This window comes from Triticum aestivum, chromosome 6D, assembly GCF_018294505.1.
Source record: "Triticum aestivum cultivar Chinese Spring chromosome 6D, IWGSC CS RefSeq v2.1, whole genome shotgun sequence".
Lineage (NCBI taxonomy): Eukaryota > Viridiplantae > Streptophyta > Magnoliopsida > Poales > Poaceae > Triticum > Triticum aestivum.
The window spans coordinates 486,543,729-486,558,718 of record NC_057811.1 but is presented as its reverse complement, the minus strand read 5'-3'; the positions used below and the strand labels follow the sequence as shown (position 1 = coordinate 486,558,718).

Here is a 14,990-nt window from a genome sequence, read left to right as displayed (position 1 = left end):
TTGATGTGTACCTTACCAGTACTCGTAGTAGCTCCTGGGTATTTGATACCGGTGCGGTTGCTCATATTTGTAACTCAAAACAGAAACTGCGCAATAAGCGGAGACTGGCGAAGGACGAGGTGACGATGCGCATCGGGAATGGTTCCGAGGTCGATGTAATCGCCGTCGGCACGCTACCTCTACATTTTCCTACGGGATTAGTTTTAAACATCAATAGTTGTTATTTAGTGCCAGCTTTGAGCATGAACATTGTATCAGGATCTCGTTTAATTCGAGATGGCTACTCATTTAAATCCGAGAATAATGGTTGTTCTATTTATATGAGAGATATGTTTCATGGTCATGCCCAGCTGGTCAATGGTTTATTCTTAATGAATCTCGAACGTGATGTTACACATATTCATAGTGTGAATACCAAAAGATGTAAAGTTGATAACGATAGTCCCACATACTTGTGGCACTGCCGCCTTGGTCACATTGGTGTCAAGCGCATGAAGAAGCTCCATGCAGATGGACTTTTGGAGTCTCTTGATTACGAATCATTTGACACGTGCGAACCATGCCTTATGGGTAAGATGACCAAGACTCCGTTCTCTGGAACAGTGGAGCGAGCAACCAACTTATTGGAAATCATACATACCGATGTGTGCGGTCCAATGAGTGTGGAGGCTCAAGGTGCCTATCGTTATGTTCTCACTCTCACTGATGACTTAAGTAGATATGGATATGTCTACCTAATGAAACACAAGTCTGAGACCTTTGAAAAGTTCAAGGAATTTCAGAGTGAGGTTGAGAATCAATGTGACAGGAAAATAAAGTTCTTACGATCAGATCGTGGGGGACAATATTTAAGTCACGAATTTGGTACGCACTTAAGGAAATGTGGAATCGTTTCACAACTCACGCCGCCTGGAACACCTCAGCGAAATGGTGTGTCCGAACGTCGTAATCGCACTCTATTGGATATGGTGCGATCTATGATGTCTCTTACCGATCTACCGCTCTCATTTTGGGGCTATGCTTTAGAGACTACCGCATTCACTTTAAATAGGGCTCCGTCGAAATCCGTTGAGACGACACCGTATGAATTATGGTTTGGAAAGAAACCTAAGCTGTCGTTTCTAAAAGTTTGGGGATGCGATGCTTATGTCAAGAAACTTCAACCTGAAAAGCTCGAACCCAAATCGGAAAAATGCGTCTTCATAGGATACCCTAAGGAAACTATTGGGTATACCTTCTACCTCAGATCCGAAGGCAAGATCTTCGTTGCCAAGAACGGGTCCTTTCTGGAGAAAGAGTTTCTCTCGAAAGAAATAAGTGGGAGGAAAGTGGAACTTGATGAGGTGATAGTCACCCCTTCCGAACCAGAAAGTAGCGCAGCACGGGAAGATGTTCCTGTGGTGCCTACACCGACTGGGGAGGAAGTTAATGATGATGATCATGAAGCTTCGGATCAAGTTACTGCTGAACTTCATAGGTCCACAAGGACACGTTCCGCACTAGAGTGGTACGGCAACCCTGTCCTGGAAATCATGTTGTTAGACAACGGTGAACCTTCGAACTATGAAGAAGTGATGGCGGGCCCGGATTCCAACAAATGGCTTGAAGCCATGCAATCCGAGATAGGATCCATGTATGAAAACGAAGTATGGACTTTGACTGACTTGCCCGATGATCGGCGAGCCATAGAAAACAAATGGATCTTTAAGAAGAAGACAGACGCGGATGGTAATGTGGCCATCTATAAGGCTCGACTTGTCGCTAAGGGTTATCGACAAGTTCAAGGGGTTGACTACGATGAGACTTTCTCACCCGTAGCGAAGCTGAAGTCCGTCCGAATCATGTTAGCAATTGCCGCATTCTATGATTATGAGATATGGCAAATGGACGTCAAAACGGCATTCCTTGACGGCTTCCTTAAGGAAGAATTGTATATGATGCAGCCGAAAGGTTTTGTCGATCCTAAGAATGCTGACAAAGTATGCAAGCTCCAGCGCTCAATCTATGGGCTGGTGCAAGCATCTCGGAGTTGGAACATTCGCTTTGATGAGATGATCAAAGCGTTTGGGTTTACACAGACTTATGGAGAAGTCTGTGTTTACAAGAAAGTGAGTGGGAGCTCTGTAGCATTTCTCATATTATATGTGGATGACATACTATTGATGGGAAATGATATAGAATTCTTGGAAAGTATAAAGGCCTATTTGAATAAGTGTTTTTCAATGAAGGACCTTGGAGAAGCTGCTTATATATTAGGCATCAAGATCTATAGAGATAGATCAAGATGCCTCATTGGTCTTTCACAGAGTACGTACCTTGACAAGATATTGAAGAAGTTCAATATGGATCAGTCCAAGAAGGGGTTCTTGCCTGTATTGCAAGGTGTGCAATTGAGCACGGCTCAATGCCCGACCACGGCAGAAGATAGAGAAAAGATGAGTGTCATCCCCTATGCCTCGGCCATAGGGTCTATTATGTATGCCATGCTGTGTACCAGACCTGATGTAAACCTTACCGTAAGTTTGGTAGGAAGGTACCAAAGTAATCCCGGCATGGAACACTGGACAGCGGTCAAGAATATCCTGAAGTACCTGAAAAGGACTAAGGATATGTTTCTCGTATATGGAGGTGACGAAGAGCTCGTCGTAAAGGGTTACGTCGATGCTAGCTTCGACACAGATCTGGATGACTCTAAGTCACAAACCAGATACGTGTATATTTTGAATGGAGGGGCAGTAAGCTGGTGCAGTTGCAAGCAAAGCGTGGTGGCGGGATCTACATGTGAAGCGGAGTACATGGCGGCCTCAGAGGCAGCACAAGAAGCAATCTGGATAAAGGAGTTCATTACCGACCTAGGGGTGATTCCCAATGCGTCGGGCCCGATGACTCTCTTCTGTGACAACACTGGAGCTATTGCCCTTGCCAAGGAGCCCAGGTTTCACAGGAAGACCAGGCATATCAAGCGTCGCTTCAACTCCATTCGTGAAAGTGTTCAAAATGGAGACATAGATATTTGTAAAGTACATACGGACCTGAATGTAGCAGATCCGTTGACTAAACCTCTCCCTAGAGCAAAACATGATCAACAACAGAACTGTATGGGTGTTCGATTCATCACAATGTAACTAGATTATTGACTCTAGAGCAAGTGGGAGACTGTTGGAAATATGCCCTAGAGGCAATAATAAAATGGTTATTATTATATTTCCTTATTCATGATAATTGTCTATTGTTCATGCTATAATTGTGTTATCCGAAAATCGTAATACATGTGTGAATACATAGACCACAACATGTCCCTAGTGAGCCTCTAGTTGACTAGCTCGTTGATCAACAGATAGTCATGGTTTCTTGACTATGGACATTGGATGTCATTGATAACGGGATCACATCATTAGGAGAATGATGTGATGGACAAGACCCAAACCTAAGCATAGCGCAAAGATCGTGTAGTTCGTTTGCTAGAGCTTTTCCAATGTCAAGTATCTTTTCCTTAGACCATGAGATCGTGCAACTCCCGGATGTCGTAGGAGTGCTTTGGGTGTACCAAACGTCACAACGTAACTGGGTGACTATAAAGGTGCACTACGGGTATCTCCGAAAGTGTCTGTTGGGTTGGCACGGATCGAGACTGGGATTTGTCACTCCGTATGATGAAGAGGTATCTCTGGGCCCACTCGGTAATGCATCATCATAATGAGCTCAATGTGACTAAGGAGTTAGCCACGGGATCATGCATTACGGTACGAGTAAACAGACTTGCCGGTAACGAGATTGAACAAGGTATTGGGATACCGACGATCGAATCTCGGGCAAGTAACTTACCGATTGATAAAGGGAATTGTATACGGGATTGATTGAATCCTCGACATCGTGGTTCATCCGATGAAATCATCGTGGAACATGTGGGAGCCAACATGGGTATCCAGATCCCGCTGTTGGTTATTGACCGGAGAGTCGTCTCGGTCATGTTTGCATGTCTCCCGAACCCGTAGGGTCTACACACTTAAGGTTCGGTGATGCTAGGGTTGTAGAGATATTAGTATGCGGAAACCTGAAAGTTGTTCGGAGTCCCGGATGAGATCCCGGACGTCACGAGGAGTTCCGGAATGGTCCGGAGGTGAAGAATTATATATAGGAAGTCCAGTTTCGGCCACCGGGAAAGTTTCGGGGGTTACCGGTATTGTACCGGGACCACCGGAAGGGTCCCGGGGGTCCACCGGGTGGGGCCACCTATCCCGGAGGGCCCCGTTGGTTGAACTGGGAAGGGAACCAGCCCCTAGTGGGCTGGGGCGCCCCCCCTTGGGCCTCCCCCTGCGCCTAGGGTTGGAAACCCTGGGGGTGGGGGGCGCCCCACTTGCCTTGGGGGGCAAGCCACCCCCTTGGCCGCCGCCCCCCTTAGATGGGATCTCCAGGGGGCCGGCGCCCCCCCAGGACCCCTATATATAGTGGGGGGGAGGGAGGGCAGCAGTACCCTAGCCCCTGGCGCCTCCCTCTCCCTCCCGTGACACCTCTCCCTCCCGCTTGCGCTTGGCGAAGCCCTGCCGGATCCCCGCTACTTCCACCACCACGCCGTCGTGCTGCTGGATCTCCATCAACCTCTCCTTCCCCCTTGCTGGATCAAGAAGGAGGAGACGTCGCTGCTCCGTACGTGTGTTGAACGTGGAGGTGCCGTCCGTTCGGCGCTCGGTCATCGGTGATTTGGATCACGACGAGTACGACTCCATCAACCTCGTTCACTTGAACGCTTCCGCTCGCGATCTACAAGGGTATGTAGATGCACTCCTTCTCTCTCGTTGCTAGTAAACTCCATAGATGGATCTTGATGATGCATAGAAAATTTTAAATTTCTGCTACGATCACCAACACACCCTACTTAGAAAGTTCGACATGCTAGAGGCGTGCTACCCATCGCAAATTCCACTAGTACCCTATTACCAATGGCATGCCCTCTGTTTGATGCGCCACTGGTACTCTATTACTAGTTGTGTGTTGTGTCACACCACTGATATTTTGACTAGCTAACAATAGTGAATGCATATGACAAAGCCACCTCCCCCATTCTCCAAATGATGAGCATTTCTATTTGTTATTACCTTTGTTTCTAAACGTAATTAAAATGTCAAAATATCTTACATTTAGGAACAAAGGGCGTGTAATTTATTTCATCTACACTATAACTTGTATTAGAGTCTCCAAAGTGCATGTTTTTCAAAAAGAAATTGAAAGTCATTTTATCCAACGAGATCCTCGAATATCCTTTCACCACTAAAATTTGCACACACCTACCACACTCGAGCATCTTGCATACCAACAAAATTCAGTTTTTTTCTTCTTTTTTTCAATTTTACTGTTTATCTAAGAGCATCTACAACGGACTTGGCAAATCCACCCCCTATAGATCGCGGACACGCCCAGGCATGCCCGCGGATGCAGCCGGGCCGCCCCTCATATGTCCTACCCGGCAGCCACATACCTCAAATCTGGACACCCAAATCCATGCAAATTCATGCACATCCATCATAGACGCCAATGCCAATTGCACAACTCAAACATGAGCTATTTGGTTTTTCTTATGGGTCCACAGATACTTCACAAGGTCATTGAGTAGCTACGCATGCACCTGATGATCCCAAAGATTCGGATGCATCAGTAGAAAGTTCATAAGCTGATTTGCATCTTAATCTTCTAGGATTTGGACTTTTTCTCCAGGTGCTTCAAAATCATTGGTTTGGCCTCATCCTAGACAATCATATTGTGCAAAATAACACAATATGTCATCAGCTGCCACAAAAATTTTGATTCCCACATCGATGCAGCTCCACGAATAATTCTCCAACGAGCTTGAACCACTTCAAATGCCCTCTCCACATCCTTCCTAGCCGCTTCCTGCATTTTTCTAAAGTGGCTTTGTTTGTTACCTTGTGATTCGGATATGGTCTTCACAAACGCCGCCAACTAAGGATAGATGCCCATGGCAAGATAGTATCCCATGTTGTAGATGCGACTGTTGACAGTGTAGTTGCATGGCGGCGATTCCCCATTACAAAGTCTCCCGGACACGGGAGATCATTGAAGAATATTGATGTTGTTGTGAGATCCCGACATTCCAAAGAAAGCATGCAAAACTCATAAGTCATGTGATGCCACTGCTTCCAGTATGATGGTGGCCTCTTGGTGTGACCTTGGTACATTCCACGCAAATCTTTGGGGTGGTTCTTTCATTGCCAATGCATGCAATCAATTGATCCGAGCATTCCTGAAAAACATCTTGCCTCTCTCATAGCCAACAACTTTTATGTGTCTTGCACATTTGGTTCTCTCAGATAATCTGTCCAAATACTTGCACCATGACGCGGAAAAATCTCACCAACGGCATCGGCGTCAGTACCAAGTGTAAGCACCCTCAGAGCAGCCGTGCATTTCTTCCTAGGAGAGAAAGAAAGTTGGTCGCAACAATCCCTGGTGAGCTTGAAGTAATCATCGTGTGCCTCTACTCCCCCCACAACGCGCAAAACAATGGTTTGCGCATACGAAAACAACGACGAAACCATGGATCATCCGGGAAAGTTGGGTCTGGAGCAAAGTAGTCCTTGTACAACAGTCGTGCTCCACGGTCCCTATCCCGGTTAATAACTCTTCTCCCTTTGGTTGAGCCCTTGAAGTTGAGAGTATGCTCCACCTGTCGGTTCATTTTCTCTTGTGTGCTCATGAGCATGATCATATCCACTTCTTCGTTCGAATCCCACGAATCGAAGAACTCATTATCAATCATTTTATTAAGCTACATTGGTCCATACGCCTCGTCCGACGAAGCATCCGAATCCATAGGTTTTCCTACAAATAAATCTCAAAAAACATGGTCGGACAATGTGTGAAACACGTCAAGGGCAAGGTGCAGCCCGAAAGTTGTCAGCAATGATGTCCGCAGCGGCGAGCACGGATGGGGGGACTAAGTGCCGGTGCAGGTGGCGCTGAGGCTCGGAACGACGGTGGAGCTACGAGGCATCCGGCGCAGAGAAAGAAAGAGGAGAGAACAAATGAAATCGGTGGGTCGAGGGGTGAATTTGTTGCAATTTGTGATGGGACCGGAGTGTCGGGTCAACGTGACGTTCCTCTTGTACCAGGAACGCACCACCGTATCGATAGAAGACGGACGCAAGGGACACGAGAGTAGTCAGTAGTGGATCCAAAGAATGGTATATCTCCTGAAGATACTGTGCACCACCCATGCACGCACCAGAGCGCGGGCGGCGGCATCGTGGCTGCCGTCCCCGGCCGGACGACGCCACCGGACAAGCCTCCCCGCGGACTCCACGATGCCGCCCGCGCGCCAAAACCGAGCCGACCACGCTTTTAAAACTCCAGAAATCGCTCCCGCGTTACACCCAACAGGCATAGCACCGAGCGACATGGAGGCCGAGACGCTCGAGTGTGGCGCGGCCGGCGGCGACGCGGCGGCGTTCGTGCTCTCGCGCCTGCCGCACCCGGACGATGCGGCGGCCGGGGCGCGCGCGGCGTACGTGGACGCGGCCACGGGCCGCGCGCTCTCCTTCGCGGGCCTGCGCGGCGCCGCGCTCTCGCTCGCCTCCGCGCTGCGTCTCGGGCTCGGGATCCGCCGCGGCGACGCCATCCTCGTGGCGCTCCCCTCGCCCGACGACGACCCGCTGCTGCTCCCGCCCATCCTCCTCGGCGTCCTCGCGGCCGGCTGCGTGGCCGTCGTCGCTGCCCCGGGCGCCAAGGTAGACGCCGTGGCGCGGGAGTCCGGCGCCGCGATCGTCGTCGGCGCGCCGGGGACGGGCGGCGGGCTGCCGCTGCTGCTCATGGCGAGGTCGCCGGACCCACGGACGGTGTCGGCGGAGGAGCTCATGGAAGGCGGCGACCCGGCCGCGCTCGACGCCATTGCCGCGGACCGGCCAGACCACTGGGACCCGGCCCTCGTGGTCCACTGCTCGTCGACGACCAGCAAGGTGGCCATGACGCACGCCGACCTGATCGCCACCGTGGCCGGCGCGGTCTCACCCGACGAAGACCGGGTCTGCCTTGCCACACTCCCGGCGTGGGGAACCAGCGTCCACGGCGGGCTGGCGCTCCTCGCCCTCGGGCTCCCCGCGGCCGGAGCGACCACGGTGCTCCTGCTGCCGTCCTCCGACCTGCGCGCCGCGGTGGCCGCCCACAGCGCCACCGACGTCGTCGCGACCCCCGAGGCGGCCGCGGCACTCTTTGCTCCCGCACTGCCACAAGGGAAGCTCGCCACGCTGCGGAGGGTGACAGCGGTGACGCCGCTCGCAGATGACTCACGGCAGGCGTTTCGGCGCAGGCTATCGTGGGTCGATCTGGCAGAGATGTCAGGCGCGCCGGAGATGGGAGCGGCGACGGCGGAGTCACCGGAGCAGGTGCAGGTGGCTCCTGCACCTCTGGGGCCTCTGCTGCTCGTGCAACCTGATGCTGCAGCCACACAGTAAGATTGCCCTGAGCCCCTGACTATATACACTGCCACAGAACCCACAGAGATTACATCACTCAACCATCTTTACATGTTGAAATATCTTCAGGCTGAAGGGCAAAATACCAGATCAAATGCCATCGCCAAGCGAGGCTACCTCTCTGGTAAGAATCCATTTATGCACTGAACAAACCAAATTTACCAACAACAACAAAAAATGATTGCACTGGCACATAACATGCTCACACCTGGACCAGAAACACCTGATCGAGTCTGTAAATTTACGCTGTAAACAATGTATTTTCCACCCAGTCGCCTGAACCAATGAACATATTTGTATACCAACTCCAGAAAGGTAAAAACCAAAAAACAAGACCTAACATCCCAAACCAATTATATTTCCAGACCGGTACAATCTTAAGTATACTTGTCATATGTATGATTACTACCATGTTTTTGCTGTGCAATGTCTAAACGGGCCGCCTACGGAAAATTTCTACCCAGGTGTCGCCTCTTCAGAAGATCCAAAAGACTGTTCTCAGTGAAGTCTTCGCAAAATCAGTCGCGGGCAAGTTCTTGAGGAGGAGCCCGGTAGCCTGCGACAAACAAGCCGTCTCAAAACTGTAGCAGCTTCGCCTCCGTTTTGCTGCTGGGTGGTTGCCTGTCTTGAAGGACCTGGCATAGAATGCTTAAAGAGTTACAAGTGCTCCCAGAAGTTGTACTATCACATATCGAGCCATATGAAAAATTGAAAGGGGATCTGTAAAAGGAGAACCGATAGTTTTTATGGACTCTAGTTTAGCGAAATCAAGGTTGTCTTGGTGGACCTGACATATAATGCTTAAAGAGTTACATACACTCTTGTAAGTTCAACTATGAAACATTGAGCAAGTTGAGCAGAGGTGGCCTCAACAGTAGGGAAATCAGTATAACGCATGTCAAATAAATGAAATGGAATGCAGCTTTGGCATACATTTACATTTCTCTACCTCCAGGATTTTGCTGTTCTTGGTTCTGTAAGCATACAAGAAACTGTTTCGGGAAGAAAAATATATATAGAGATAAACGTCAAAAATCTAAACTAGGGCACAAGATTTCATCATACATGAGTTGCATATATGTGCGGTAACACTTTGTTAAGAAAAGTTTGTTTCCTGGTTCTCTTTTCATAAAGCAGCATAGATGCCAAAAAACATGTAGGCAATCACCCTTTAATGTTCATTTCACACATCATTCTACATTACGCACTAACTATTTGCTTACATTATATATGATCTAGAACCATGCATTGTATCCTTGAAAACAGGGACCACATCAACCTCTTCAATATTGTTGCGCAAAATGATAACCATGAAGCTTTGAGAATAGCTTAGCACGGTAACACATAAGTACATTGGATATTTTTCCATTCAAGCATGTTGCACGCAAGACTTACTATTCATTGTCGGAGACCTCTGCACTTCCTCCCACCCACTTCCATACGCCCCCAGATTTCCGTCTCTGAGAAGTCGTCATGGTTTGTTCAGCCTGAGATATTTGTTGCTGCAAGGCTTCCAGTTCATTCTCCAGAGAACTGGCAGACTCCAACCTTTTATGCGCAGCAGCAATTTGGGACTGAATTGACCAGAGAAAAGAAGAGGTAAGCAATCAGCAGCATAAAAGGACAGTTGGAAATACGTGTGTTCAAGCTCAGAAATAATTATAGTGGGCAAGTTCAGAACCTCCAGTTTCTGGCATCTTGAGCCCTCGGCAGCTAGCTGATTCTCAACTGATCTAAGTTCCTTCATAAGAAAAAAAACAGTGGAAATTTATATGGTGAATAAGAATTTCCTTCTGCAGTATGGAAAAACAGTTTGCACTCTCAAAGAAAAAAATGGAATGACAGTTTACCTTTGTTAATTCATTGTAGGACAACTTCACCATATCTAGTTTATCCTTTAGCTTTGAGTTTTCAGTGCGAACTTCTGCCAGTCGAGACTCTAGTTCTCCTTTCTCCCCATTAAGTGCGTCAATTTCGGCAACCATTTGTTTGGAAGAACTTCCAGGTTCAGCTCTCTTCACATCCAAATCATCAGTAGCAACAATATCTTTAGTTTTCTCATCAGTAGCAGTTATAACAGCATAGGCAGCTTTCACAGAAGCTGCAGCAGCAGCGGCTGCTGGAGATTGGAAAAGCCGAGGTTGCACAAAGTTTCTTGGTTTGGGTTTCATCACAAAGATCTGCAGTAGTGTCATTATTTTCATTAGGAGTTAAAGAACATGCTTAACTGAAACAAAGTGCACTAAAAATTGCTAACGGAAACATAGAGTACTGAAAAGGGAAAATGAAGAATATGTAACTTCACCCTAAACCCAAAAACCCCAACTAGAGGGACCACATAGAGACAATGGCATGACAACAGCCATCAAAAGAGAAAATCATACAGGTGGATCATTTTGAACAAAATACTATGCATAGTCGTTATTTGCTCAAAGCAAATACCTCATTGTTGTACTTCCCATTGTAACCACCAAAGGCAATTAGAAACTTTTCGCCATCAACTGTGGTTGAACAAAGAGTGAGACCCTGAAAAGTATGTTAAGAAGTCATGATTCATCACATGATGAAAAGCTAAAGCTCTAAATATTCATAGTTATGCACTTCCTAGAACATGAATTTGTATGACCAATCTTTATGACTGAACATGTCAGCACCAATGTGCAAATACTGCTTACCTCACAAGCAAGTCGATCTCGAACTGACACAGTAGTGACAACAGACCAGACAAACTTGGAAGCGTTCATTACGATTGTATCAGTGGAACCTACAACATGTGCATTTCCTTAGATACCGGAGCTGAAAGAACAGCACAAAATGAATTTAATAAAAACATATAAATACTGTATCATGCATCCAGGCATTACCACTGGCATTATCTCCACCACCAACTATGTACCAATTTTCGTCAATCATCATACCAGCATGGCCACTCCTAGGAGTTATATGTGCACCTTGAGTGTCAGGTTGAGACCACTCCAGCTGTTACAATTAAACATTATTTACGCAAACTTATCAGTTGAGTCCTAAAGTCGTGTTAAATTAGGCTCAAGAGGAAAAGCCCTCTAAAGTATCCCTTATGTGTACAGTACAACATAATATGATAAGCATATCTGCATGTCATTTTATGATGCATTGATGTGTAGTTAGCGATAGTAAAATGGAGTTGGATCCTAGTCATTTGATTGGAACAGTTTAACCCTGCAGTTACTATTAACTTGATAAATTTTTGAACTTGCAACTCCTGCTACAACCTAGAACAATTAATGTGGAGAACTTTGACGATCTTTAATGGGTTTACAAAGAACAACTAAATATCAGCTACTTTATCGAATAAACTTTGGCTTTGCAGATTTACAGAATGTGAGTTGATGCAGAAGTGTACTTGTATAGCAAAATACATAAGAGCATTCAGTGCTTACACTTTGCAAGTCAAGTAAGTACAGATCGTTGAAGCATGTGGAGTGAGAGGAACCGCCAAAGATTAAAAGATAATGTTCAGCATAAACAGCAGCCGAATGATCATACCTAGGAGCTGGGCCACCTTTTCTGTTTCACAATAACAAACAGAACGATGAATTCAGCATTCAGCAAGTGGTTAGAAATACCTTAAGCGATATTTAGCTAACTAATAAGTAAACTCTTACTCTGTTTTAACTTCTTCCCAAATCATTGTCTCCAAGTCAAGTACATGAAGATCACTCAGAAGCCTCCTCTTATTATCCTCTCCACCAAACATTATTAATCGAGAACCGACTAGTGTTACAGATTGCCCACCTCGAGCCATCTGATGGAGGGAGGATTCAGAACATGTTCTCCAGTAAATTAATGTATAACCACAGGAGAGAAAGACTCTTACTGGAACTTTTCCATATGTATCAACAGCAGACCAGCTATTTGTTTCCAGATCGATAAACCAAACTGCAGGCAGAAATACAGCAATCAGTTCTAGTACTTGTAAAGTCATCTGGAAGATAACTCCAAAACATGAAGAGGCAATGTTAAGCACATATCATTATGTTAAAATATATTAGGTGTTAGAAAGAGGCAACATTCTTTGTCAAGCAACCGGCAGGGGCGCTGCCTTTCATTGAGAAAAATAGAGGTAATAATCACAAACACAGGGCCATGTCATTATGGGGAACATGCCAATACCCCCTTGGATACACTGGGTGACTACTCATGGTCGTGGGCCTTTGCTACACAGAGCTGCCATGCCAAAGGCAATGGAAACTGGAAAGAGGCAATTTTGGGGATTTGGGAAAAATGTAACTTATGAAGTTGAGATGAAGCATGTTGATTCACGACAAGTTTAACACGTGATTAATCAGTATGTAAACAGCACAAGGAAATGAAAAAAAAAATGCCACGGTTTATAATACCAAAAACAGTAACTGAGAACCATCCCTGTAGTACTGCTTATTTTTAAATCTGAAATTTCGCCAGATACATATGGACTGACATAGATCAAAAAATAATCCACCTTAAAGTGAAAAAAAAGAAATATGTGCACACGTCAGTTCATGTATGACAGTAGAACAACTCTATGATAGTGAAACTTACAACATTTAGGGGCATAAACAAGTATGTCATGTTTTTTGGTGGTGGTGCATAACCATAAAGTGATAGTTGAATTATTACTACATATTGTTAATCAAACCCATGGCCAAATCTTTTGCTGCTCAGCGTTTTAGTATGAACCAAGAAAGAGGGAAATCCAAAGAAGCACCTGAAACCTTATTCGATGTTGATGCTCTGGAGTTCCCAGCTACAACCAGAAGCATATTCCTCCACTTGACCTGAATGAAAGCACTAGTCAGCATAACAAATGACACTCTTTCGCTCAAAAGGTCTAACGAGGCTTAGGAAAAGTTTAGTTAATTCTCCACAGAAATGCAAGATGATATCATTACCATACTATGGCTTGCTAATGCTGGGAACGGCTGGTTTCCGGCATTATTTTCAAGATTCAGCTGGTTTGAATCTCGACTAGGACTTAACAGCAACGCTGACCACTTGGATGTCCTGAAATCAAAAACCTGCCAAAATTGCTGCTGTTAGGATATATTTCAGGTGTTAGAGGAGCAGGGAACATGATGGGTTAACATGCGTGAGTGCCAAACGCCCAAACCTGAACATCTGACAGAGAACGGCCATTCCGGCTTCCCCCGACCACATACAGCTTGTCTTGAACCACCTCCGCGGCATGCTGTCATGTATTCAGCACTTCAGTAGTCATCACAGGATAAACAAAACGCAGTGTAAGGCAATAGCACAGCACAACGGAACACTGGAGCCGCACATCACATCAGCCATACGATCCTTGGCGTGCATTTTGTCTGAAGATTTGATAAGCATGTTTTCGCGGTGTTAAAAAATACTCCTAGATCACAGTGCAGTAACAACAGCAGCAGCAACTTCAGCAGAGTTACACTTCCTATCCCGAAAAACTCCTCGATCTCAATCAGCTAGCGGCGACAGCAGGGCAGAATGAATGGGTGGGAAACGACGTCTCTCTCTGCGACCAAAACTCCCCGGAAACCACTGCCTCCACCGGCCCCGCGGATTCAGTTGAATACAGTGGCTGGCTATCACATTTCGCATCCCATTCTTGGATCCCAACACAACACCTCTACATGCGCACTTACGGCTACGGCTCCAGCAGGTGGGCGGATCGGGACGGGACAACAGGTCAGATCACTGATATCAGAGACGGGAACCGCGACGGCCAAACCGGAGCGAAATTGCGCGCGCACCTTGTACCGGGCGGAGGGGCGGGCGGAGCCCTGGGCGGGGCGGAGCAGGACCCAGCGGTCGTGCGGCGCCGCCGCGAGGCCGGGCCCTTCCTCGCCGCCGTTGATGGCGCCCTCCTCCTCCTCCACCCCCATTCCCCAATCGAGATCGCGGGTCAGGCGTAAGGAAGGAAGGGAGGAAGCTTCGGTGCCGCGGCGCGCGTCGGTGGCCGGCGGATCGACTCGGCTGGCTCGTCGGATCTGGTGCGGTTTTAAACCCGGCGAAGTGATTAGCGAGTGCCGGGGCGGGGAGTGGAGCGGTGGTGGACTCGTCGTCGCTGCCTACCTTTGCCGCTTTGCGTATCTGTCACGTCCGTTCTTCAGGTAAACACTCACAAGCGACGCATGTGCGTCAACGCCCAGCGAAGGCGTATTCCCTCCGATACGTAAACCCGCATCAAAGGCGCCTTCCCCAATAGCGAGTCTTGCAGGACAAGGATGATGATACCAAGAATCTTACTTGGTTTATAGCTAAAAAAAAAAGAAGCAACATTAAGGCTCTTTCGACTGTTTGGCTAGCCCCGCATCTCCGCCGGTTAACCGTTACAATCTGGTACGTGGAAGCTTTTTTGCCCGTTTTCACTATGCTCGTAGCGAGATGGCCGAGCCAAACCTGGCCTTACTTGAAGCTCAAATGTCGATTTCGTCCAGCTATCAACTCCAATACTCCAATTACCATGTTATATGGTCCGACCTCACCGATTTTTCTTTATTG

The 14,990-nt window shown here is 47.2% G+C and overlaps 1 protein-coding gene across 2 annotated transcripts; it reads right to left on the bottom strand.

Moving 5' to 3' along the window:
* Positions 1–8,715: 8,715 nt before the first annotated feature.
* LOC123146263 (acyl-CoA-binding domain-containing protein 4) lies at positions 8,716–14,567 on the bottom strand. Of its 2 annotated transcripts, XM_044565880.1 has the most exons (14): positions 14,240–14,567; positions 13,615–13,692; positions 13,397–13,522; positions 13,213–13,282; positions 12,343–12,404; positions 12,131–12,270; positions 11,906–12,032; positions 11,351–11,465; positions 11,162–11,250; positions 10,929–11,012; positions 10,337–10,666; positions 10,168–10,227; positions 9,882–10,060; positions 8,716–9,121 (listed from the first exon to the last, which is right to left on the bottom strand). In XM_044565880.1, coding segments are annotated over exons 1-14 (1,593 nt in total). In that variant the 5' UTR covers positions 14,372–14,567; the 3' UTR covers positions 8,716–9,120. The 2 variants fall into 2 exon arrangements, with proteins under 2 accessions (XP_044421815.1, XP_044421816.1); XM_044565881.1 differs by lacking the exon at positions 8,716–9,121 and having other exon boundaries at positions 9,881–10,060.
* Positions 14,568–14,990: the final 423 nt, after the last annotated feature.